The sequence below is a fragment of the Pogona vitticeps genome, chromosome 11 (assembly GCF_051106095.1).
Source record: "Pogona vitticeps strain Pit_001003342236 chromosome 11, PviZW2.1, whole genome shotgun sequence".
Classification (NCBI taxonomy): Eukaryota; Metazoa; Chordata; class Lepidosauria; order Squamata; family Agamidae; genus Pogona; species Pogona vitticeps.
Window position 1 is genome coordinate 9210963 of NC_135793.1, and position 25087 is coordinate 9236049.

The 25087-nt window shown below is 43.4% G+C and overlaps 1 protein-coding gene and 1 long non-coding RNA gene across 2 annotated transcripts in view; both read right to left on the reverse strand.

Annotated features, from left to right (window-relative positions):
* FAAH2 (fatty acid amide hydrolase 2) overlaps positions 1–18031 on the reverse strand; it is a 31365-nt gene extending 13334 nt beyond the window's left edge. Inside the window, exons 1-5 of the mRNA XM_020804685.3 lie at positions 17651–18031; positions 11758–11840; positions 10330–10466; positions 5495–5704; positions 4185–4304 (exon numbers count right to left, since the gene is read on the reverse strand). Coding sequence (XP_020660344.3) covers positions 4185–4304; positions 5495–5704; positions 10330–10466; positions 11758–11840; positions 17651–17938 — 838 coding nt within the window. The 5' untranslated portion in view covers positions 17939–18031. The remainder of the gene's footprint in view (positions 1–4184; positions 4305–5494; positions 5705–10329; positions 10467–11757; positions 11841–17650) is intronic.
* Positions 18032–20954: 2923 nt separating this feature from the next.
* Positions 20955–22911, reverse strand: LOC140702249 (uncharacterized). The gene is made up of 2 exons (XR_012081347.2): positions 21248–22911; positions 20955–21116 (listed from the first exon to the last, which is right to left on the reverse strand). It is a non-coding gene; the product is annotated as an uncharacterized LOC140702249 (long non-coding RNA).
* Between the last annotated feature and the right edge of the window lie 2176 nt (positions 22912–25087).

The following is a 25087-nucleotide window of genomic DNA, read 5'->3' on the forward strand; positions in this document are numbered from 1 at the left end:
CGTGAGACAAATGTGATGAGAGAGGCACTGTGGCGTTTACCCCGTGGCCCCTGCTTGTTTCACCCAACCCCAGAGCTCATAAAGTTTTCCCAACATGCCTCTTGACACGCTGCCACCAGTTGACCCCTTTATCAACTTATCTCTTATGAAAGACTAAGGTCCATCCAGTACTGACTTTTTAACAGAAACAGGTTCATTGATTACATGTGGTTTCAGGTATAATTCTTAAGCACATTCTTAAAGTTCCACAAAGCTTCAACATTTTACTTTAATCTCTTCTATATTGATTAACACTGGTCACACTCTGACTAATCACTGCCTAATCACTCCTTAAACAATCGCTGCCTCAAAACCCCAAACTATTCTCCTCTCCATCTTTCTCTGACTCTCTCTCTCTGACTCTCTACAGCAGCCCCTTTAGCTCTGCCTCATAACCTCATTATCATACAACTTATGAATAATGCATAACTTATAATGTGTAACTTAGAGTGGACAACAAAGGCACCATTCCCACAGGTCGACCGCAAGGTATAAAAGACTTGGGGAGTGAGTGTCCCCTTGTTTGAGAATATATCATGGTGGTGTTGTCTGTGGCTATTTGAGCCATTTTGCTGACGAGATGGTTTTTGAAAGCTTTGCAAGCTTTTATTACTGCTAAGAGTTCTAGCTTGTTAATATGGAGCAGTCTCTCTCTTTGTGACCACCGGGCATAGATTTGCAGAGATCTGAAACGGGCACCTCAGCCGGTAAGGCTGGCATCTGTAGTAACCTAGATTTGTGGGTGGGGTTGTTGAAAAGGCCGTCCCATCATCAGGTTCTGAGTGGAGTGCCACCATGTAAGCTGGGAGGCGAGTTCTGGAGTGACCCGCAGCAACATATGTGGTGAGTCTGTCAATGGGTTGAACAAGGCTAGGAACCATGCCTGGAGTTATCTTATTTTGAGGCGAACATGCTGAACCACAGCAGTCATGGACACCACAGTGCTTAAAGCACGTTGGACGGTTAAGGCAGATACGGGCGCATGAGGAGTGAAGGAACGTAGTAAGGAGATTAGACTGAGGCGTTTGTCTGTTGGAAGAAATGCCCGAGCATGTTTGGAGTCTATAATTGCTCCTATATAATGAACCAGCTTTGTGGATTTTAACTTGGATTTGTGTAGATTTACTGCAAGGCCAAGATCCTGAAGAAGAGACAAAGGGAAGCGAATGTCTCGTTGTGCTTTGTGATGGGAGCGTGCTATGAGCAGCCAGGCATCGATGTATGGAGAGATGTGAATTTTGTGAAGTGTGAGGTAAACATTTGGTGAATACTTGGGGAGCTGTTGCGAGTCTGAATGGAAGTCCTTTGAATTGGTAGGTCTGAGTTCAAGTTGGAAGCATAGGTAAGGCCCATGAGAAGGATGAATGGAGACATGAAAAATAGTGTTTGGCAGACTTCTCCGTTAGGCAACGATTGGGGCAAATGGCATCCCGATGATGGTCTCTTTCCGTGCAAGAAGGCAAGTGGATGCTCATAGAGGCTTGATGCCTTTGTTGATGTGCTGGAGGTCGAGGTGGTAGGCCTACAGGGGCAGAGTAAGGCACAGTTTCTGGTTGCGTTTAGCGCCATGGATGTCTGATGAGGGAATTTGTGAAGACTCACCCAGAGAGCCCGAGGACTGTTGCGGGCTATCAGGGGAAGCCGTGAGTCGATCCACATGCTGTTCCTATTCGGGAGACTGCAATGGTGAGGTTGATGAGGTGGAAATGCCTCCTCATCTGAAAGAGAACCGACGTAGATGAGGTTCCCAGACTCCGGTGGTTGTGGAGTTGGGGAAATGGTTGTGGAAGGCTTTGATTTCAAAGACTTGACCTTCTTCAGTGGTGACAGTTCTGATGCCGAAGAAGCATCCAAAGCATCATCAATATCGAAAGGGTCAGTATCGAGGTGTTTCAACATCGAATGTTTGGCTTTGTGCACTCGTCTGACTGTCAATATCGAGAGCAGAGCGGAACAAGAGGGAGTAGCTGACAGGCCTTGTTCTGTCGCTTCGGAAACAGCTTCATCCATGGCTTAAAGATTGCTCCCAGAGCCAAAGCTTGAGGAGATCTCCGCGTTTAAAGTTTTGCAGTGAGGGGAAGAGTAAGCTTGATGGTTTCACCAAGGCAAAAAAGGCATTTTGCATGGCCGTCAGAGTGAGCTCTCGTTATCGCAGGTTACACAGCTTTTAAATGGGCCTGAAAAGGCCATGAACCGAGAACCGATTTAGAAAAGAAAACAACGGAAAGGTGGGAGCCTCCTTAAGGCCAGAGCGTATCTTTTGAAAATAATAAGGATAATAATAATAAATAAAGTTCAATAACTTTCCTTCTTTCGTTTCTCGCAGAAGCAATGATCAAGGCTCTTAACGAGGTGGTTGAAAGAAACTGAAGGGAGCGCCTATGCTAATGTATTTTCCTTTGCTACCGCAGAAGCTCTAGAATATTCTGATGAAGCTCTGAATATGCGCAGATTAACTATAGAGTGATTCACAGAGGCCCCCAAAAAAACTAGCCGCCTAGAGTGGTCTTTTGAGCTAGATGGGTGGGGTATAAATCAAGTAAATAAAATAAAATAAATAAATAAATACTTTTCCTTCCAGAAGGAACTATGTGTCTACTGCGAGTTATCTTGGGATGGCAGGTCTGAAGGGAGAAAGAGGCTGGACACTCCACTAGGCGGGGGCCATTAGATGGCTACATTTTCTCCCTTTTTTCTAAGGAGAAATCAACTTGAAACCTATTCAATGGCCAATGAATGTACAACTAACTCTCATATTTGCTTTCCCCTTTCCCTCTCATTCCCTCTTTCTCATCTTTATTTGACTGTGAGCCTACAGGCAAGGGCTGAAATCCTACTGCTTAATGCAGCGACCTGCAGGTCCACTGAACCAATGAAACATATAGAGGAACAGACTTAAATCTCCACTAATTCAGTGAGCCTTCTCTAGTTATGACTTACTATGCTACGCAACAGGATTCCAGCCACTGTTTTCATCTATGGGCATCACTTACCCAATTCCAGCACCTTTGATTACTGGCAAAAACAAAATAAAAAGAAACTAGCAAGTGATAAAAACACAAAAACATGGTGGTGCCTTAAAGACTCTTATATTTTAATGTGGGGTTTCATGGATAAAATCCACTTCCTCAGACATAAGAGAGAAATATAACATGGCAAATATTTATACATGCCATCAAAATATAGAGATCGTAGAAGGTTAGTAAGAACGTCAATGTGTTATTTAACTGTGGGGTGACGGCCTGTTTGGTATTAAAATTTATTCCACTGAAGCTTGTGTTGTAAGAACCTCTGTCGTAGAATAACAATGGTAGAAATAATATGAATGTCAAATATACAAAAGAGACTGGGCTTTCTATGGTTTTTAGTGACCTTTAAGACCTCTGTTAAAGGATATTCAGTTCCTTTATAGGTTTTGTAAGTACCTTATCAGTGAACAACAAAAATAATGTTCTAAGGACACAATTACAACATTTTCACTTATACACACAAGGCATGGTTGTTGTGGTTGTGGTTGCTTTTAGTATTAAAAAAACCAAAATCCATCAAGTGGAACCAGACACAAAACATATTGGGAGTGGATTGCCATGTTGGCCAGTAAAAACTTTAAGCTTTCATTTGGCATTAATTCAGGTGGAATGGGCTACAGTCTACGTTTGGTTAAACATGTTAATCTTTCAGGTGCCATAAGAGTCTATTGTTTGGGCACAGCCAGATGCAAACAGGTAACAGGAGGTGGAACCAACAGCCTCCTCCACTCCACAAGCCATGCAATAGTGGACACGCACACAGGAGGATAAATCAACATAATTGTAGAGATCTAGAATTTTAAAAGCCTGTTTTAAGGGGGTAGCAGAGTCCATTTGTTCTGTGATTGCAGAACAACTGGGGGTCAGTCACCCTCAACAATCTGTAGGAAATCATTCAATAAACGGACCAGTAAATCCCAATCTTCATTCTACACCATCCTAAATCTAAATTAGAGAAATCTTAGTGTGCACCAGAAGTTAGACAAGTCACGACACTTCTTCTGAACGAGGTGCCTGAATTCCAAGGAGCTGTCCGTGAGGTCCAGCTCACAGTACAAGTGGATGTTCTCTCCCTATTCTCACTAAAGTGCTGAGAACTAGAAGCACAGCCAGTACCTGTGGTGGGTTTATGTCCAAAGATTCCATTGAAGAAAGCAGGCATGCGGATGCTGCCCCCAACGTCTGAGCCTACCCCGATCACAGAGCCCGCCGCTCCCAGAATAGAGCCTTCTCCTCCTGGGGGAACACAAAGGCCAGACTGGCATCGTCCCAAAGAACACGTACAGTTCCCACTCACAACATCTGTTATACGGTAACTTAAAATACACAAACGGGCATCCTCTTAAATCTTTTTTAAAAAATACGTACATACTTGTTGTTTTTAGCTTTAACATTGCCTTTTAATGATGTAAGATGCTCTTTATACCCACTGTTCTTAGCTTTAACGATGGTATTTTAATTATGTTAACCACTGTTGTATAGTCATTGTTTTCAACTTTAAATATTGTCTTTCAGTGTTATAAGCCGCCTTGGGTCCTTTTCCAAGAAAAAGGGCGGAGTAAAAATATTTTAAATAAATACATTGCCCCTGAGTAAGGATTACAATGTCACTAGCAAGGGTGAGACTGTTGGCAATTAAAGAGTTCATCCTTCCATCTCAGGAGTTATTCATTTATTATTTATTTCTGTCATTTACACACAGCCCCATTACTATTCTGGGCGGTGTACATATAAAAACAGCAAAGTGACTCAAATCCAATAGAATAAAAAAACAACCCACCCCAACAGCAAAATAAGCCAACCTCAAAGCCTGGTGGCTCCATGAATCAAGAGCGGCCATGCAGGGGTGGATCGCTTCAAAGGAGGCTGTCTTTGAAAACCTCTCGAAGGGGAAGGCTTGAGATGAGTTGACCTCAATTTGCCCACAATCATCTCACAGCAGCTCAGTCCCCGGACCAAAGCAAAAAACTATTGAAGTAGCGGCACTCCAACTCTGCCAGTGATGCAGGGTTGCTATTTATTCAGCAGGATTTAGGCCAAAGTAAATGAAGGGACATGGTGGCGGTGCAGGTTAAACCGCTGAAGCCTCTGTGCTGCAGGGTCAGAAGACCAGCAGTCGTGAGATCGAATCCACGCGATGGAGTGAACTCCCGTGACTTGCTCCAGCTCCTCCCAACCGAGCCATTCGAAAGCATGTAAATGCGAGTAGATAAATAGGGACCACCTCGGTGGGAAGGTAACGGCGTTCCGTGCCAGTCGCGCTGACCACGTGACCATGGAAACTGTCTATGGACAAACGCTGACTCTATGGCTTGGAAACGGGGATGAGCACCACGCCCTAGAGCTGGACATGACTAGACTAAATGTCAAGGGGAACCTTTACCTAAATGAACCCCACAGACCTCCACCAGGGCGCCAGCACTCACCCGAGCTGCCTCCTACGATGCACTGAAGGTCATATGGGTTGTTGCTTCGGCCATAAACACGATTGCTCGACTCAAACCACATGCATAGCTCGCTGCAGTTGGTCACCCCCAGCGGAATAGCTCCGGCTTGCTTTAAGCGCGAGACAACAACAGCGTCTGACCTGGAGATGATGTTGCGGCGGTTTACCAGGCCAGAGGTATTGGGCAGCCCTGATGCGGAGAGGGAAACAAAAACGAAACGAAGTTGGAGATTTCCACACCAGTCAAGATAACCTTAATAAGGAATTTGATGAGGCCAGATGCTGGGGATCAACCGCTCACTCCACGGCATCCCAATTACACACTCAAATTCCAGCACCGTCCCAAAAACGGCTGTAATGTGGCGGGAATAAGAAGGCACAGATTGGGCTCCTCTGTGACTCTGCATCAAGCAAGGACGTGGGTTCTGTTTCAGGCCAACTATTTCTGGCCTGTAATAAATAAAGCAGCATCCTCCTCATCGTTCAAGTATCCCAGCAAATGGGAGCAACTCGCCACCGCTCTATGGCTCACCCAAACAAAAGGGAATTAATGAAAACACATTTTAAAAGAGCAAAATAGATTTGGCTCATCGTGTGATTTATTATTGGCCTCCTCTTTTCAGCCAGTTTCTTGATGTTCCAAAGCTCTCACCCTCCATCTGTACAGTTTGTACAGCACAGAGGAAGGGAGGGCAACGTAGGGCCTTTGAGATATTGTGGGGACTCCAATTCCCATTAGTCCTAGCTAACAGCATCAATGCAGAGGAGGGTGCTGGCAGTTGTAATACACATATGGGGGAACCATAGATCTCTCCTCAAATCATCTCTATCTCTGCAAACGCACCTTCTTTCTATGTCCATGCATGCATGGATGCATATTTGTTTGAACAAAGGGATACAGTTTAGACAAGCAGTAGGGCCTGAAGAGTAACTGCACAAACGGGTAATGTTGTGGCTGAATCTTGACTGTCCACTCCCCACCCCTACCTAGATTCTCTTGACTTATCCTAGTAATGCAGAAGCCGGCTTGACTGATGAGGGCCGGGGTGGCTGCTTGGTTAGCCATGCTACCTTTTCCATCAAATGCTCTGAACTACAATTAAGGACTTGGGGAGAGATAAATGGCTTTAATCACAGGCTTGAAGCCATCTGAGGAACAGGGAACATAAACACAATAAGGAAAGCACGAAGAGCCGTCACTCAGATCACCATTGCAGAAAAGCAATATAGAGCTGAATTTAATAGTGAAACCATCATGGCGACAAGGTTCACATGCAATTTGCACTGAACCCGACTGCAAGATTACCTGTCTCTTTTCAATTATAAAAAAACACATCTTTATATCTGGAAATATTATTCATGCATTTGCCACCAGCCTGTCATGAAGATCAGGATTCTATTTGATCTCCGCAACAACTCTGTGAGGTAAGTTAAGTGGAGCAGGTTTGACTGGTCCAAAGTCAGCCAGTGAAATTCATGGTTCTAGGAGAACATAAACCTGGATTTCTGCAGTCCTAGTCTGGCAGTCTAAGAACACATTCAGTAATTTCAAGTTGTTACGTGAATACTCATAGGGGCATCTGCAGGGAACACGGCTCAGAGGAACGAGTCTGTGGGGATTTTGTAGTTTAAAGTTCCATCTTGTGGCTATTAAGGGATACATCACTGGTGTTTAGCATAATCAAGCTATTGTAGTATAAAGATGCATTGTTCTATGATTCTCTCTCTGCGCAGGCGTGGAATGCCTTAAGACTGATAACCACACGACGCCTCTATGGCCAAATTCTTATCTTACGCTAATTTTGCTTGTTTTGCGTGCTTAATAAAAACGTCTGGGGTGAAGAAGGTAGCCATCTTCTTCTTCTTCTCTACCGGTACCTGAATACTAACAAGATAAAGTCTGCAGTGTCTTTTTTCTCAGAGAGTTATCAACTGTTGCCAGGCAGGCCTGGTAATAGTTCCCTGGCTATTTTCCCACACGAGTCTTCATCAACCTGGAGCCATTCAGACATGTTGGACTGTGCGTCTCGTCATTCCCAGACAATATGAGCACTGGGGGGGGGGGAGAGTAGCTGTTCCTACAGTTTTTGACTAAAATGCCCCTCTTTCTGCATCATCAATGTTGTCTATGAAGAGTAAATGGGGACAAAATCTAAGAGCCACACACACTGTCTCGCTTCACCTTCTAAGCTCATTATACTGGGGGAGACTGAAAACACATGGCCTCCAAATGCCAGACTGCAGCATCCATCTATTCTTACCACTAGCGAAGAGTAATGGGAGCTGTAGTCCAAAATATATATTGATGTGACATATATAAGGCTGGAGAGAGAAATGGTGACAGGACTTTGGAAACACCCAGAAAACCACTGATAAAGAATTGGAAGTATCTGTGTAAAGGTTATGCAGAAGTACAAAAGACATTTTGTTAATTATTTAAATGATAATTATATATATCTCATGTGTTACAGGTTCTGAATATAGATCAGAGTGCCTAGGCCACCTGGGAAATCCTGCAAGCAATGGTTCAGAAATACAAAAATGTACACACCTAGCGGAAAGCACTGGTTTGCCACTCCTGGGCATAACTGACTCATTGTAACCGACCATACTTTTGCCAGGATGTTCATGCTAACCAGCTCTTTTGACAGTATTAATTACTAATTAACAGAATGGTCACTTTTTGTATCTCATTTTATTCTGCCCCAACCCCACGGGTGCACAGATAACCCTGCGCTTCTGAAGAAGTGGGCCACTTTTGTGAAAAGCAGGCTGTTCCCTGTGAATAAAAACTCCCAGATGCTAGAAGAAAATTGCAGAAAACCTTGAGCTGGCCGTCCTCCACTGTTTGGGAACGCCTTGCGCCTCTCTTTCTCATGCCACCTCAGGACTCTCCTGTCAAAGCCCCACAAGACTGTCCTTTTCCTATCTCATTGTTCCAAAATTTTCTGCTGATTCAAAATAACCAGGCAGTGACATAATGCTCTACTCTCTGGAGGAGGCCTGGGGAGATGAACACAACCGCCTGCATTTTGGACTTTCTTGCCTTCCCTTCGAAACTATGCAACTACACTGGAGTTCTTATGGGCTGTTCAGTCGTTTGCAGTTTATGGCAACCCTAACAGGGTTCTAAGGGACGTGGTGGCGCTGTGGGTTAAACCGCAGAAGCCTCTGTGCTGCAAGGTCAGAAGACCTGCAGTTTTAAGATCGAATCCACGTGATGGAGGGAGTCCCGTCACTTGTCCCAGCTTCCGCCAACCTAGCAGTTTGAAAGCATGCAAATGCGAGTAGATAAATAGGTACCACCATGGTGGGAAGGTAATGGCATTCCGTGTCTAGTCGCGCTGGCTACGTGACCACGGAAGAACTGTCTTCGGACAAACACTGGCTCTATGGCTTGGAGACGGGGATGAGCACCGCGCCCTAGAGTCGGACACGACTGGACAAATGGTCAAGGGGAACCTTTACCTGACAGAGCTTCTAAGGTGTGCACAATGTTTAAGGAGTGGTTTACCATGGCCACCCCAGCGGAGATTCAAAGCCAGGCCTCCCGAATCCTAGCCTGGCATTTTATCCATAGCATGACACTGTCTCTACTACTGCACAGCAGACATGAAAACCACCACCACCACTTGCTAATTTAAGTCAGTATGGTTTATGACTGAATTAAGAGTGATCAGTGGTGCTTATAATTAATAATGATATAATTATTGAAATTATATAATTAACATAATACAGCGGCTGGTTATTTTTTAAAAAAATGCAAGCTAATTTATCCTTTGTCACTTTCGGTATTTTATCTATGTATACAAATGTGAGTTCAGTAATAAAACAAGGCACTGCTGGAGAGCTCAGAGGTTTAGGTATGCAGAGGCTGGGAGTTCGATTCCCCACAGGGTCTCCCCGACGTGATGATCCAGAGGGTCCCTTCCAGCTCTGCCTTTCTAAGATGTTATATTATTTTGTTTCCCCCACAGTAATACACATTAGGAACCTATAGTTCCTAGGTTTAGTTTATTTCAGGAGGTATCCAATGAATTTCTCTTTATGCCCCATCATGTTTTCCAAGCATACAAACATGCCTCTCATGGAAACAAACTGATGGGTATAGTTTAGGGAACTGAGAAGCGAGGACAGGGTACTTAAAGCAACCCTTCCTATTTGTTACTTTTACCCCAGGACCAGACAACCAACGTGGATAACGTGCACGCTAACTGAAACAGACAGGGTGCCCGTTTAGAAGAAAGGGGTGGTGGAAATACACCATCATTTCACTTTCCTTGTAGTTAAGATTTAACACAACTTTTGCTCTTATCCCAGTAAGGGGTTCTGGAAATTTTTACACGGAAGAGTAAGGTGGAAACAAATAAATGAGATACAATAAATTAATGAAAGCAAAGAAAGGAAAGCAGGCAATAACTTGTTGTCTCCTGTACTGAACACATGGAAGACAATTCAAGGGAACATCACTGTCAGATATCAACAGAAAACATCACTAAAATGAAAAGCAGCAAAAAATGGGTGGGAGGGAATCACCAGACTATTTAAATAGTTCAAGTTCTATGATGCCATAGATTCCATTAAAAATGTAAGGGGTTCTCTCTCTCTTTCTCTGATTTTAAGAATCCTTTAAATGTATAGTGAAAAATCATGTTTATTTCCCTTAGGATGGTTGTGGAATTTTGCCACTCAACAAAAGGGATGCATGCTGTAAAGGTGGTTGAGTGCCTTGCACCAGGAGTGGCGGGATGCCTTCCTCTTCTCTCTACCGGTAGGTACTCAGGGAAGGTAAGTAGAGCTCCCCAAGGCACGTACCCTGCAACTCAAAGGCCTCTTTGATAGTGACAGGGACCCCCAGGAAGGGGAACTTTTCCTGCAGCGCCTCTTCATCGTCATGGCACTCAGAGAGCAGCTTGTCCACTTGATGAGCCTCCTGAAGAGCTGCTTCAAACCTGAGAGGGAAAGTCAGGCAAGAACAAGAAGAAAAAAGAGGAGAAATGATTAGTCTCTAATTGAACGCTTTAACTGGTCTCCCAGAACTGCACGTTATGTGGCAGTTCTAGAAGAGGTGGCCATGTCAGTCTGGGAGGGCATATCAGGCAGAAACCAAAAAATAAAAATAAACAAGTCTGAGGAATGCAGGAATAGGCAATACCTTTATAGATCACTTTAAAAATCATCATACAATGCACGAGCTTTTGTCGAAGGACACAAATCCATTGGGCTTGTATCAGTGTGAAGAACTTTGAAGTCCAAACATTCACGGCAAAATGGATTTCACCATGTCTTTCTTAGATGTAAGTCAGGAGAGAGACAGGAAGCAAATACAGTTGCTGTTTTAAAGTTACAGCTAAGGCAGCTGTGGAGTGGATATCACAACCCAGTTTTTAAAACAAAGAAGCACAGGCCTCTCTTCCATAGCACATAGAAGTGCGGGCACATTTCCCCACTTGATCATTCTTTGAAACATCTTTCTGCTCTGTGTGTGTGTGTGGGGGGGGTAAACTCACTAGGTTTCCTGCTCACAAAACATAGCACTTAGTCTTTAAAGTACCAAAACATTTTTGTCTTCTTTATTTTTCTTTTGGTTTTGCCATTACGTTCCAATTATTCTGCCCTGATTATCATTTTGGGTCCACCCCCAATGGAGAAGAAGGGGAAACGAGTCAACAGAGGCAGCTTAAAAGGGGAAAGGAGAGGGCACAATCACCTGGGAAATTTCCAGATTTATTTGCAAAGTGCCAAAGTGGGTCATTCTACAGCTAAGGTTCTGATCTTGGACAAGGAAAGAAAAAGCACTCCCTCCCACCCCCACCAACCCCCACTACACTGTCCTGCCCCATTAATGTCCTCAGACCATAGATTTGCCCAGTTCTCAGCTGGGGAAAAGGCTAGGTAGCCCAAAAGGTCAATGAAAGGATAAGGAAGTGTGCTGAGAATGACTCCGAGATGTTTTGTTTAAGACTGGATAAGTACCAATTAGTTTACTCTTGCAGCAGCCGTGTAACAATTCACAACCATGCAAAAGGCTTGGCAGAATTCCCTGGGCTCCAAAAGTAGGCCACGGTCTTGAGACACAGGAGAACGTAGCGCAGTAACACCCTCCCCCCCGCCTGCGTTTTCTCCCCAGGCTTTAGACAACCAAGCTAAAAACTGGCTGGAGAAAAGACTTCAGGCTGAGCATTTTATTTCATGTGGCTAAAAGCCCCCCAAAAAAAGCCAAACTGACAGGATGATCCTCACCTGTCTTTAACAACAGCGTTGATCAGTGGGTTGACTTGTTTGATCCTCGCAATGTACGTTTCGGTCACATCAACACACGTTACCTGCAAGAGATCAGAGTGGTATCTCTTCATGAAAGGAATACCAAGCTGGTTTTCTGAGCGGACAACAGAATATCATTGCTATTATGCTTTTGAAATATTTTATTTTGTAAAACATTTTCACAGGTTAGCACTAGAGATGGACACTGCTGGTTCGTACTTTGGCCGAACAGGTGTTGATGCTTCCTAGTCCCACCTCCTACAGGTGCTATCTCCTTACCCCGGGGCACTGCCTCTGAGTGGGTGCCGGCCAGAGGCGGCGGGGCTGAGAAGCGCCAGACACCAGCCCAAGTACAAAACTGAGCTTCATCCCCATCTCTAGCTGGCACTCAGCGACATGGACAGAGTGTTGAGAAACCTAGGTTTGAATCTCAGTTAGTCTTGACAGATGAAGCCAATACTGTGGGAAAACCCATAACCCTCTGAATATGCATGAATGACGACAACCAGAAATAATCTCGAATTATTCTCTCTAGTTCAGCCTACTGCCTTAAGACTGGATTTTCACAGAGAAATGGGAGGGGGAAAAGGTATATCACCCTGTGGTACTTGGAGGAATATTAGAATGCTAGTGTAATAATAATGTAGAATGAAGTGTGCGGATTTCTGTTTCTAGAACAAAACTTCTAGAGTTTCTGTATGAGGAGTTCTGGTTGTTATAGGATAAAAACACAAATCTACACCCTTCTAATAGATAAGTAGGACAAAACGTAAAAAAATAATTGAGAGGACACCTCTCCCTTGAACTGCACGGGTCTGAGCAGCATCGTTTTGGTTATATACCTTTTTTTCAATCAATAAATCAATATTCAATAAATACTGTGCCCCTGTCCACCCAGAACCCCATGAGTTCAACACTGAAGGTATCAATGTGCTCTACTTGCCCCCAAACACAACATCTCTAATTTAGCATCTCTAGATCAAGGGATCATAAGACCCTTTAAGGCTCATTACACACAATACTGTATGGAAAAGACTGTCAATGCTACGGAAGAGAAGCCTGATATAGGGAACTGTTCTGTATGTCTGTGAGTGTCTGCATGAATCAACTATTTATGTTTTGTATTTACATTTTGGAAGGCATAAGAGTTATATACCAATTTTGAACTACACAGGGGTCTGGTGTCCCTAAACCTTTATTGAAGGGAGAAGTGTACTTATGAAAATGCACACAGCTTTCAGGTTTCCCTTTAAACCACCCAAGAAAATCCCTAGTTTATTGGCAACATATATCCAAAAACTTGGTGGGGGGAAAACCACGTTCCTATCACTGATGTGGAGAGACTCTCTGCTGCCCTGACACATGGAAGACCACAAGGCAACAAAATAAAGAATGAAGATTTACTCCAAAGCAAGAACCAGTGAAAATAACTGGGATTCATGTGACACAAGTATAAATGAAAATGTGGCCTCGAAACAACAGGTTCCCTGAGAGGAGGAGTCTGAGGCTTTGGCTGCATGGCTTCCCTGGAGCCAGCCGTTGCCAGCTGAGCAGAGAGAAAAGCCCTCTTGTTCTTGCTTGTCTCCTCCCGGGTTCCAGGAGGAAGTTTTCACTTTTGCTTTTGTTTTGTTTAAAGTGATGGAGTGCACATGTGCTGCCCTAATTCACTTTTAAAAAAATTCCCCCACTTCCTCGGTCCCTTTACAGAGCCAAGGAAGTGTTTAACTTGCCAATGTCTTGAAGTGGCTCTCTTCTCAAGTCACTTGGCCTTAGGTTCATGTCCAGTGACTGCACACTTTGGAAATGATCCAAATCAGAGCAAACATACCTACATAAAAAAATTTGAAAGCACCTGAATGAGGCCAGAAAAGTGCAGATAGATAGAGGACGATTCTAAGGGCAGATTGATTTGCTCAAGCAAAATCATTGTCTGACAGGTGTCTTTAAAAGCAAGCAAGCAAGCCTGTCCCTGCAGTGGACCAAACAGACGGTTAAACACCCATCAAGTCACCCTGAGTCACTTCCATACAAAGAAAATACATACATCTATCACCTAACCCAGGGGTCCCCAACCTTGGGCCTCCAGATGTTCTTGGACTTCAACTCCCAGAAATCCTAGCCAGCAGAGATGGTGATGAAGGCTTCTGGGAGTTGTAGTCCAAGAACATCTGGAGGCCCAAGGTTGGGGACCACTGAACAGTACCAACAATTCTATCACCAATATGATGTTATAGCAAGGCAATCTCAATCACTGTGGACTAAAAACTTTGAAAGGCTGCTTTTAAGACCAGATATGGTAAACAGATATGGTAAAACAAGTAATGATTTTCTTTCTACTCATTAACTATACAATTTGTGTTAACTGCAAAAAAAAGTGTACCTACAACTCTTTGCATTAGTTTCCTTTTCTTTTTCAAATCAGACACTTTGTGTGATTCTGGAATAACTAAATCAATTACACAGATGCATAAAAGTTTAATTGTGTTCAGCCGTAACATTCAAGTATAGTTTATAAGTGGTGCACGCACATGCAAAAGAGAGTCTGCACAAAGCCTTGGATTTGAATGGACTATCCCCACTTACTTCCTCCCATGTAAATAAGGAACAAGAATCAACTAGGATTTTACTTTATTTTCGCTGATTCCTAGTCCTGAAGCTGAGGCTCCAGTACTTTGGCCATCTCATGAGAAGAGAAGACTCCCTGGAAAAGCCCCTGATGTTGGGAAAGTGTGAAGGTAAGAGGAGAAGGGGACGACAGAGGATGAGATGGCTAGACAGTGTCATCGAAGCGACCAACATGAATTTGACCCAACTCCAGGAGGCAGTAGAAGACAGGAGGGCCTGGCGTGCTCTGGTCCATGGGGTCACGAAGAGTCGGACACGACTCAACAACTAAACAACAACAAGTCCACTTATAGGTGCAAATCAGGCATTAAGGTTTAAAATGAATTCTGGCTCCATAAACAAGCCACCTTCGTAACTTACAGTTTGAACTTGACCCCTCAGACACTGAGGTGCTAAACAAGCCACTTCCATAACTCACACTTTGAACCTCAAGCCTCTTCCCTCCCATCTTTTAAGGGGATGTTAAAGACTGTCTTGTTTGAAGAGGCACTTAAGGACATCCTCACCTAAGTCAATTGGTATGGGCTCCTGGTTTTGCCATCACATGGGCTTTTTATTTATTGCCTTAACTACTTAGAGGCATTCAATACTGGTATACGGGGGGTGGAGGGTTTTGTTGTGTTGTCTTGCCGTAAGTCACTCAGAGTAGGGCTTTCCTCTAAATCAGCAGTATAAAAATGCATGAAACAAACTTGACTTGCTCAGCAACTGATGCAAACTTGATTGAAACAACTCTGGGTTTACAGGCAATGACAATCGAACAAAGCAGAGGTTTATTCCTCCTCTCAGCTTTGCTTGAGTTCCTTTTTAATCATGCATTATAGAACTAAAAAAATATGCATCAGTGCAAACATTTTATTGTCTCTGTCGCCAATCTAAAATCCCATATACAAATGGGCAGCCTAAGGACAATTCACACACAGTTTTTGCATTTCCTCACTTGCCATTAAGGCTCCTCTGATACAGTACATGTCTGAACCAAACATCTCCATTTCTATGTACCAATTCCAACTTTACAGCAATTTGCGGCAGTGAATTTCACAGGCTAATTAGAACTTCAGTTATTTAAAAAAGAAAAAGAAGATGTATCTCCCTTGTAAACCTGCTGGATCTTTCAAGTTTCCAATCAAAACTCTTGAGTTGTACTTACACACCTATCACCATGTTTTCTAAAGCTGACTAATCTAATTGTTTGAAATTCAACTTTTACAAGACAACCCTCAGCAGAATTAAAAGAGTATCAAGCTTGAGAGCCATATTCTTCCAGTTTATTCTACATAATACCTACATGTTCAGATCTCAGCAATAACTTGGGGTACTAAAAACATTTATACTTTGTTCCATATGTAGGCTTGAGATTAGTTTCACGCTCCCACTGAGTATGAAGAAATGGTTCTAATAAAGTATATTACATCTTAAGGAGCAATTGCACTGCAATACATTCCTCCAATTACTCTGGGATTAGCACAGTGCAAATTGAGAAAAAATTTCCAAACTACATGACATTACTGTAGGTGTGGAAAAAAACCACTTATCTTCAAGCAATCATTTCTTTTTGAACATTTATTAGGAGATTGTTTATTTTCAATCGTTCTACATCACACTTTTTAAAACCATTTTTGGTTATGTGAATAGCCGTGTTTTTATATTCTGTGTGCAGAAGCATTTTTGGTGCTGTGTTTGAGATGGTATGGAATGCTGTCCCATCAGGAAACTAGCTATCATGTCTGATGTCTGAACTGTTTCTTTTTAATTTTTTTTTAAAATAAACAGTTTGACTTCAGCGCTGCATCATATAGGCACTGCTGTTGTTCTGTCTGTAACACTGATGCAGCACTATACCATTTAGAATACAAAAGAAGAGAAAAATTAACTCCAGTCAAGACAGTTATGGACAAGGACAGAATGGAAGCAATCAGGATTGGCCCATGAGTGGATCAAAGTGCCAATTCCAGGTCTATTCAAGGGCACTTAAAGAGCGGTGTAGTCCCCTGCAACAAATCAACCTGGTTCATCTGCGGCTGCCCCATGAGGATGGGGATAGTGACACAAAGAGCACATGTCATGAATCAATACAATAATACCCTATTACAACTCTCAGATTATTTAGGCAATGTAGTCACTACATTGGGTTGAAAATAAAGCACTACCAAGTCAAAATGCTGAACCCAAGAGCTCATTAAACACAGGCAATTTTGGCCTCAGACCACTCAAAGTGGATTCAAATTATATCAAAATTGGTGTAGATTGTGATTTAAAGCGTGATTTAAATTTTAAAACAGGACTTTTGATAACATGAATAAAAATGTTTTGATTTAAATCAATTTCATTTTTTAAAAAAAAATCACTTATTTTTATCTACCCTGTGGAATATACAATAAAGCAGCAAATTTTATTTTTTAAATAAAAAGATCCAAGGAGGATCTCAAGGTTAGGGGAGTCTGCCGATTTATCCCAGGTTTGAATACCTGTGTACTGTACTACTTGCAAGCAAACAGTCCTTGCACTTAGCAGGCCAAGACTTTCAACAAATCTTTGAGGTTGCTTACAGATTCCTTTTAGACATCCCAAGTATTTTCATCCGCAACACAGCCTTCAGGGGCTGAGACAGACTGACACCTGTTTTCCACTATGGACCACCCTGGAAAGTTACAGACTGAATGTCCCTCGGTCAACATCGGCCTTTGTAGCTGGACTTCTTAAATACACGCGTCCAGTTCACTCATCATCATCTTGAATGCCCCAGCTGATGGCAACCCAGATCCCTAAAATCCCTGTTCGTTAATCCCCGATTAGAGGTGTGGAAGAAGGCGAGAAGGGAAACTATTTATGACTCCAGCGATCGGAGAGGGACAGGCACCCAATCCTTTCGCAAACGATACCCGGCCAACATGATTCACGCCTACTGGCAATTCCTGCTTAAATCAATTCTAGGGAGTTTTGCTGCCTGCATTTTGGGAGCAAAAGAGAGAAAGTCGGGGGATGATTATCCTGCAAAACAATGCTTGCATGTTGCACCAGCCCCCGGGGGAAGCACTTTGCACGTGCTCAGGAACCACTCCTTGCTTTGCAGCCATCGTTTTGCACACACACCCCAATGGCTCTGCAAGAGGACCCGACCCCTTCAGGCAACGTCGAAAGACAGGACTACAATGCCCATCTGCCTCCCACCGGGTCTCCTCAACGAACCCCTCCCTCCCTCGCCCCTCCCCCCCTAAAATTACCATTCCTCTCCCCCCCCCCTTACTTTCCGGCGGCGGATTCGCCGGGCCAGCTCGGTGGCGGAGAGGAGCAGGAGCGGGTGCTCAGGCGGCGGGACGGCCCGGGCGGCTTTCCGGGGGGCGGGCAGAGCGGCCACGACCGCCGCCGCCGCCTTCCCGGAAGAGAAAAGGGAAAGCAAGGAGGAAGGCGAGGGCGAGGCGGCGAGGGAGACCCGGAACGGGGCGCCCGCCACCAGGCCGATGAGGGCCAGGTGGAGCCGAGACAGGAAGCGCAGGAGGAGCACCAGGCAACGCTGGGCGCGCGACAGCGCCATGGCGACCCGCGAGGCGGAAGCGAAGCAGGCCCGCGCGCGTGCAGCCACCCTGCCTCGTCGCCCTCCCGCCCGCCTTCTGGCTCTGCCGAAAGAGGCAGCCGGCCCTAAAGCCGAGCCCAGGTGAAGACCCGCGGGGGGGCGTGGCCACACAGGCGAACAACTCCGCCCCTCAAAGAGGCGTGGCCGCCACCACACACACACCCAGCTCCGCCCCACCTCTGGCGTCAGTGGGCGGGGACACGGAGGGGGGGGAGGAACACTTTCGGAAGGGGCTTGGGAAGAGGCCAGAAGGTCCCGGCATGGGGGCGCTCGAAGGGGATTGTGGGAAGGAGGGTCCTTCTTCATGGTCACCATGGATACGAAAGTGGGGTCGCAGAACCCCACTTTTAAAGAGTCATTTAAAGACCTGGCTCTTTAGGCAGGCCTTCCCTCCAGTCAACTCCTGATTTTCTGTTTTCTTTAGTTTTTTTCCTCCATCTTGGATCTTCCAATTTGTTGATATAATTATGTTATTGTTTTACATATATTGATGGTTTTTATTTGATTGTATTTTATAATGTTTTATTCTACTTTGTAAGCCATAAATAAAATAAACCGGGATCGCCTGGGGTCAAGAGCCTCGGGTCTCTGGCAGGCAGGCAGCCTGGCATCATCTGCCACCCATCGCAGCCTTTCCTGTTGCTTTTCAGTTTGTCCACCAGGTCATCATAGCAATTGAGAAAGTCATGGATTCTTCCTGGAATAATACAGTACTTAGGTGCGACCCGTACCTATTGTCATGGAAAATAATTGTAAGCGGCTTAGATTTTAATAGGCAATTGAGAGTGACTTGGTTTAGAAATGTGGGGACGTGGGTGGCGCTGTGGGTTAAACTGCTGACGCCTCTATGCTGCAAGGTCAGAAGACCAGCAGTCGTGAGATCGAATCCACACAACGGAGTGAGCTCCCGTCACTTGTCCCAGCTCCTGCCAACCCAGCTGTTCGAAAGCATGTAAAAATGCGAGTAGATAAATAGGTACCACCACGGTGGGAAGGTAACGCCGTTATGTGTCTAGTCGCACTGGCCATGTGACCACGGAAAATTGTCTTTGGACAAACGCTGACTCTATGGTTTGGAAATGGGGATGAGCAGCACGCCCTAAAGTTGGACACGACTGGACTAAATGTCAAGGCGAACATTTACTTTTACCTGGTTTACAAAATACTTGTTCCTTATTCGCTGATTCTGGACTGATCCTGCTCTAGGTTTGGACTCTGGGAGAAGGGCCTGACTGCAGGGACAGTCATGAAAAGCATGCACGTTTTCAGACGGTCGCTATATGACCAAACACATTTCTTGACTTGCTGACAAAGCAAAAGGCATTGAAAGAACAAAATAATGCTTTCCCTTTATTAAATGCAGCATTTAAATTAAATCTGGTCCATAAGTGGAAGAGTGGCTGCACCTAAGTAGGTGGTAGGTTTAAACTTGGAGCAAAATAGTAAAGTTTTGTTAAATGCAGTTTGACCTCCCTCAATCGGAGACATCACCTTGTCACCAAAAGTCTGCATAGTCAAAGCTATGGTTTTCCCATTAGCGATGTCTGGAAGTGAGAGCTGGACCATCAAGAAGGCTGACCGCTGAAGAATTGATGCTTTTGAATTCTGGTGTTGGAGGAGATTCTTGAGAGTCCCTAGACTGCAAGGAGATCAAACTGATCCATTTTGAAGGAAATCAACCCTGAGTGCTCACTGAAAGGACAGATCCTGAAGCTGAGGCTCCAATACTTTGGCCATCTCATGAGAAGACTCCCTGAAAAAGACCCTGATGTTGGGAAAGTGTGAAAGCAAGAGGAGAAGGGGACGACAGAGGACGGGATGGTTGGACAGGGTCATTGAAGCGACCAACATGAATTTAACCCAACTCTGGGAGGCAGTGGAAGACAGGAGGGCCTGGTGTGCTCTGGTCCATGGGGTCACAAAGAGTTGGACACAACTAAACAACAACAAAAAAGCAAAACAGCCAGGTGCTTTTATGCTTGCACAGTGCAGCTTCCTGCAACATTTCCCCTCTCTAGTCCTGTGGAGGTGCTGAGTCTAAGTTAGCTAGAAGGGCAAAGAATCTGACAAGGCAACTTCCTACATTTTGTGTCCTATGTGCAAAAAAAGGGGGTGAAAGAGAAGCTAATTGTGTTAGTTTGTCCCAGAAAAAATAGTCTAGATGCTATAGCATCCTATCTCTGGTTTAGCGGCAACATTTTTTTTCTTGTAAGCTTTCATAGCGTGTATTCTGAATCTGATGCCACCTGCTGAAGCTTATGCCAGACAATACATTCAAGGTCTTTAAGGTGTCACTAAACTATTGGTGATGTATTGGCTGAGCATCTAGCTGAATATCTTGCTGTTGTAATGAACTAGGCTGGCTGCTTCAAGGAGCCTTGGTGTAACTTGACCATATTTATCTTACTGTAGTAGAAAGCAGCATCCTGATTGTATGACTGGGTTTTAATGCCAATAAAGGTTTTAATAATTTAAAAAATGTGTTTAACTGCACTGAGTATGTGAAAACAAGCTTCCATTCCCTTTGCTAACCATTGGTGTACATTAAATTGCTTTTCCCGTTTAGAAAACAAAGTCTCACAGACCTGAGTTCTGCTTTGGGATTGGCACGCCGAAAGCAAAACAGCCTGCCTAACTGGAGTTGTCAATATTCAGGTTTTACAAGTTCTGCTTTTGAAATGTTGTTTTGATGAATGCAGGCAAAAACATCATGCCTCTACAAATCCATATGAAGCATTTCCATCTGAATAGGAAGCACCTTTTGAAGAAGGGGAAAAATGTCTTACAGTTTCCTTACAAAAGGGAATAATAAAACACACACATGCACTCACATGTTCTTGCTCGCTCTGTCTCACACACACACTTAGCCCTCAGGCAGATCAACTACATCTAATTTTTCTTTTCTGGCATCTGTGGGGTAACAGAGAGCAGGAAAAAAAAGTTCAGAAATGAGCATCCCACACATGAACAAAGCAGATTCCCTGTCAACAGATTTATTTCAACATAGTATGAGTTGGAAGATGCATCATTCATGCAGGCTATTAGGGCCCTTCAACAAGGATAGCTTCTGTTCCAGTTTTTGCTTGTAAACTGGTTTTTCCAACTCTGTTTCTGCAAACTGGTTCAAAAAGGGCATTTGCTGTAGGCAAAGAAGAAATGTTGTAAGTCATTGCATAGGAACTAACCACCATGAAGCTCTTCCAGATAGAGCATTTACTGTATTCTTCATGTACATTTCATTGACACTAATTTAATCTGTATTTTTCTCACCATGCACATTCTCCTATCTCGTTTGGTGCAATAACTCATTTAGTCATGGCCTCCCAACTGGAAGCTTTCAATTAGTGCTGAAATAAACAAAAACAAATATTCAGAAGAGAAGCAGCAGCAAGGAAGCAGATTTCCTAAAGGGAAGTGGTGTTCAGGATTCCTTCACATTTAAGCAAAAGAAAGAGGAAGGGGACATTTGATTTGTCTGGAAGAGTCATCAATCAGATGACCTAAGATATAAATGGCTTTTGGGGGGGGGGGACAAGCAAACAATTTTGTTTGTTTTTAAATTCCTTCACATGCAGGCTGGAATGGAGCAACAAGGATTTGGAATGTAAGCAATCTAGTTGAAGATGTATGGGGTGGTTTATCTAGCCCAGAAGCAATCTTAACTAACACAAAATTCCAGGTGAGACAAAATAGAATCTTCAGTACTGTGAACACAGGTTACAACAGCCCAATCCCCCAAATTTCTGAAAGGTGGGGAACATAAGAACTGAATTCCACCAAGATTTCAAAAGATGATGGCATGCCAGTTTTGAAGCCATGTTCTCGTGCAGTCATGTAATATCAAAAGAGTCTTATGATACTTTAAAGACTAAATAGGCTCATTTGGCATAAACATTTATGAGCTGCAGAACACTTAATCATGGAGTGTTGCATCTCTTGACAATAATTCATTCATATGCTATAATGGGAGAGGACATGGGAACATAATGCAAAAAATACAAATACCAATTATTATTTTAACAGCGGTTGTTTAACAAAGAATAATTGTGAGGTGAGAAGGACATCGTATCTGACCAGGAGAAAATAAAGAGAAAGGGGAAATACTGTGATATACTGAAGAACTATACAGAAGAGATGCAAGGATGATAGGTTTCATTGACAAAGAAGCCTGTAATAAAGACCATGCAATTTTAGAAAGTGAAGCAAAGCTGTTCTAAAAACATTTCAAGAAATAAATGACAGATGGAATATTGACAAAACTGTTTGAAGCTACAGAAATGGAATCTGTTGAAATCCTAACAAGAATATGCCATAAAAATGAACAAGGAGTACATACTTTTATTATGGTAAAAAACGAGCACTCAAAAAAAATATGGGAAAGAAAACAATGGCCCACAGACTGGAAACATCCAATCTATGTACTTCCAATTCCCATGAAAGGAGATGCCAAGGAAAGCAGTAACAGTAGGACTGTTGGATTACTCTCCCATGCAAGCACAATGATGTTCAAAGTCTTTGATTGTGTGGATCATGAGAAGCTGTAGGTTGTTCTGCAAAGGATTAGTGTACTTAAACATTCGATTGTTCTCATGCATAATCTATATTGTGAACAAGAAGCTAGTGTTAGGACAGAACCTGGAGAGAAAAATTATAGGCAAAGGTGTCAGATAAAAGTGTACAGTATTTTATCTCATGGTCAATCTGTGTGCAAAATGTAAATGGAAAACTGGATTAGATTCAGATGAGGAAGGGGTGAAAATTGGTGGAAGAAACATCAATAATTCAAGACACGTAGATGACATCTTACAAGTGGAAAGCAGCAATTGCTTGAAATGACTTTTCTTGAAGGTGGAAGAAGAAAAGGCAAACAGAAGACTGCAGATGAATATTAGTTACATGCCACAAAGTTGATTCTGACTTATGGTAACCCTTTTTAGGGTTTTCTAGGTACAGAGTACTTGAAAGTGCTTTACCAATCCCCCCTTCTGAGAACGACCTGGGGCTGTAGCTTGCCCAAGGCTACAGACTGGCTTTTCTCTTGAGACACGACCTTCCAACCTCTAATTCATTGAGCTACCCAACAGTGGCTGAAGTCCTGTTGCTTATCATAGGAGGTGACATGACACTAGGGCCATGGAATCAGTGGAAATTTGGTAAGTTAACATTTCCATAAGTTCCACAGATTCAAATGAACCTACTCCAGTTGCTACTTTAGAATAGTAAGTCACAACTAGAGTAGGCCCATTTGAATCAATGGAACTTACAGAGTAGTTGACTCACCAAATTCCCCACTGATTCCATGGGCCCACTCTAGTGTGGTTTAATATGCCAAGCAACAGGATTTCAGCCATCAAGAATCATTTTAGAGGTCAGTCACTCACTCATTTAGTTGCCATAACTGGCAGAGAATGTGATGGCACATAACAATAGGCTTCCAACCCAAAAACATTTCAAGGCCAGCGCAAACAGAAAATCTAAACACTGTAACCTCACCAGCACTCCTAGAACGTGTTGTTTCACAATTAAGCTGGCATTAACCTTCATGGATTCCCTGCTCCCTCTTACAGTTACTCCAGTAATTTCACTTTTATTTATTTAATTCCAGTTTGTTTACTTTTCACTTTCAGTCTGGTGCCACAAATGCTTTAATAAATAGAATGTGCCAGAAACAAGAGCAAACTGAGAGGTATTTTGTGTTCAATATGTGTGAAAGTGGCTTGTAAGGAAACAGAGAAAAGACACTGCAGTAAGAATCAGCAGAATGTGTATATGGATGAGGTACATGTGCGGAGAAGCATTCCATGTGTTGGGTCTGGAGAGACCAATTTCTAGTCCTCATGACACTGAGGATGTGATAAGATGGCATGCAAGGCACACATCTGATTGCACCAGAAAGGATCGCCTTGCCAGGAGTGACCTTTAAAACAAACCTTCTGTCTGCCAAGAGATTGCTCTAGCCAAGCACCCAAAAGTAATAGCCCCACTGCTGAACCCAAAAGGTCCAGTCTTGGTCACCTGTCAACGTTACTGCCTGTACTTCATGTGATTGCCAGGAAATCTCTTGGAGGAAACTGTGCCATAAGTGGTCCAAAATGTGAGCTATATGCCTATAACTGCACCCTTAGCAGGCGACTAGTCCTATTCATCTGTAAACATTTGGGAAATCTCACCACATGAGCAGGGGAGCTCTGCCCCCCATCTCCTTCTATGAATGAGTCAGAACAGGAAACGCTCTGCTATGCCCGGGGATTCTCCACATGCATCACAACAAAGGTCATGGATGAGTTTAATCAAATTTTTAAGCACCCCATTCCTTTGCAGAACAGCCCACAGCTTCTCATGATCCACACAATCAGACTTTGAATATCATGGTGCTTGCACGGGAAAGTAATTCAATGGTCCTATAGTTACTGCTCTCCTTGGCATCTCCTTTCATGGGAATTGGAAGCAGATTGAATGTGTCCAGTCTGTGGGCCATTGTTTTCTGTTCCATATTTTTTGCATGCTCACCTTTTACCGTAATAAAGTATGTACTACTTGTTTGTAATTTCTGGCATATTCTTGTTAGGATTTTGACACATCCCATTTCTGTAGCTTCAAACAATTTTACTAATATTCTATCTGTCATTTATTTCTTCAAATGTTTTTTAGAACAGCTTGGCTTCACTTTCTAAAACTGTATGGTCTTCATTACAGGCTTCCTTGTCAAAGGCACCTCTCAACCTTGCATCGCTTCTGTGTAGTTCTTCAATATGTTACAGGATTCTCCACGTGCACCACAACCCTAGAAATCAGGATCCTAATTAAAATGGAGAAGTCTTAATAGATACTGGAGGCTCTCCTGTGTAGATTTTTAATCCTCCATGTTTTTAAGATGATAGAAGTAATGACAGGAACAGAACTTGTGTGCTCAATTCTATGTGTAATGAATGATCATTCCTAAATATTAACTGAGTACTGTACATAATTTCTCACACCTTGACCTGCTTTCCAGGGTTATTTTGAGGATATAGACAGGAAGAGGAGAGTCATGTATGCCACCTTGATCTCATTCAAGAAAGATGACATAAATATATCCAATAAGTACATACTTAAGTAAATAGCCATTAG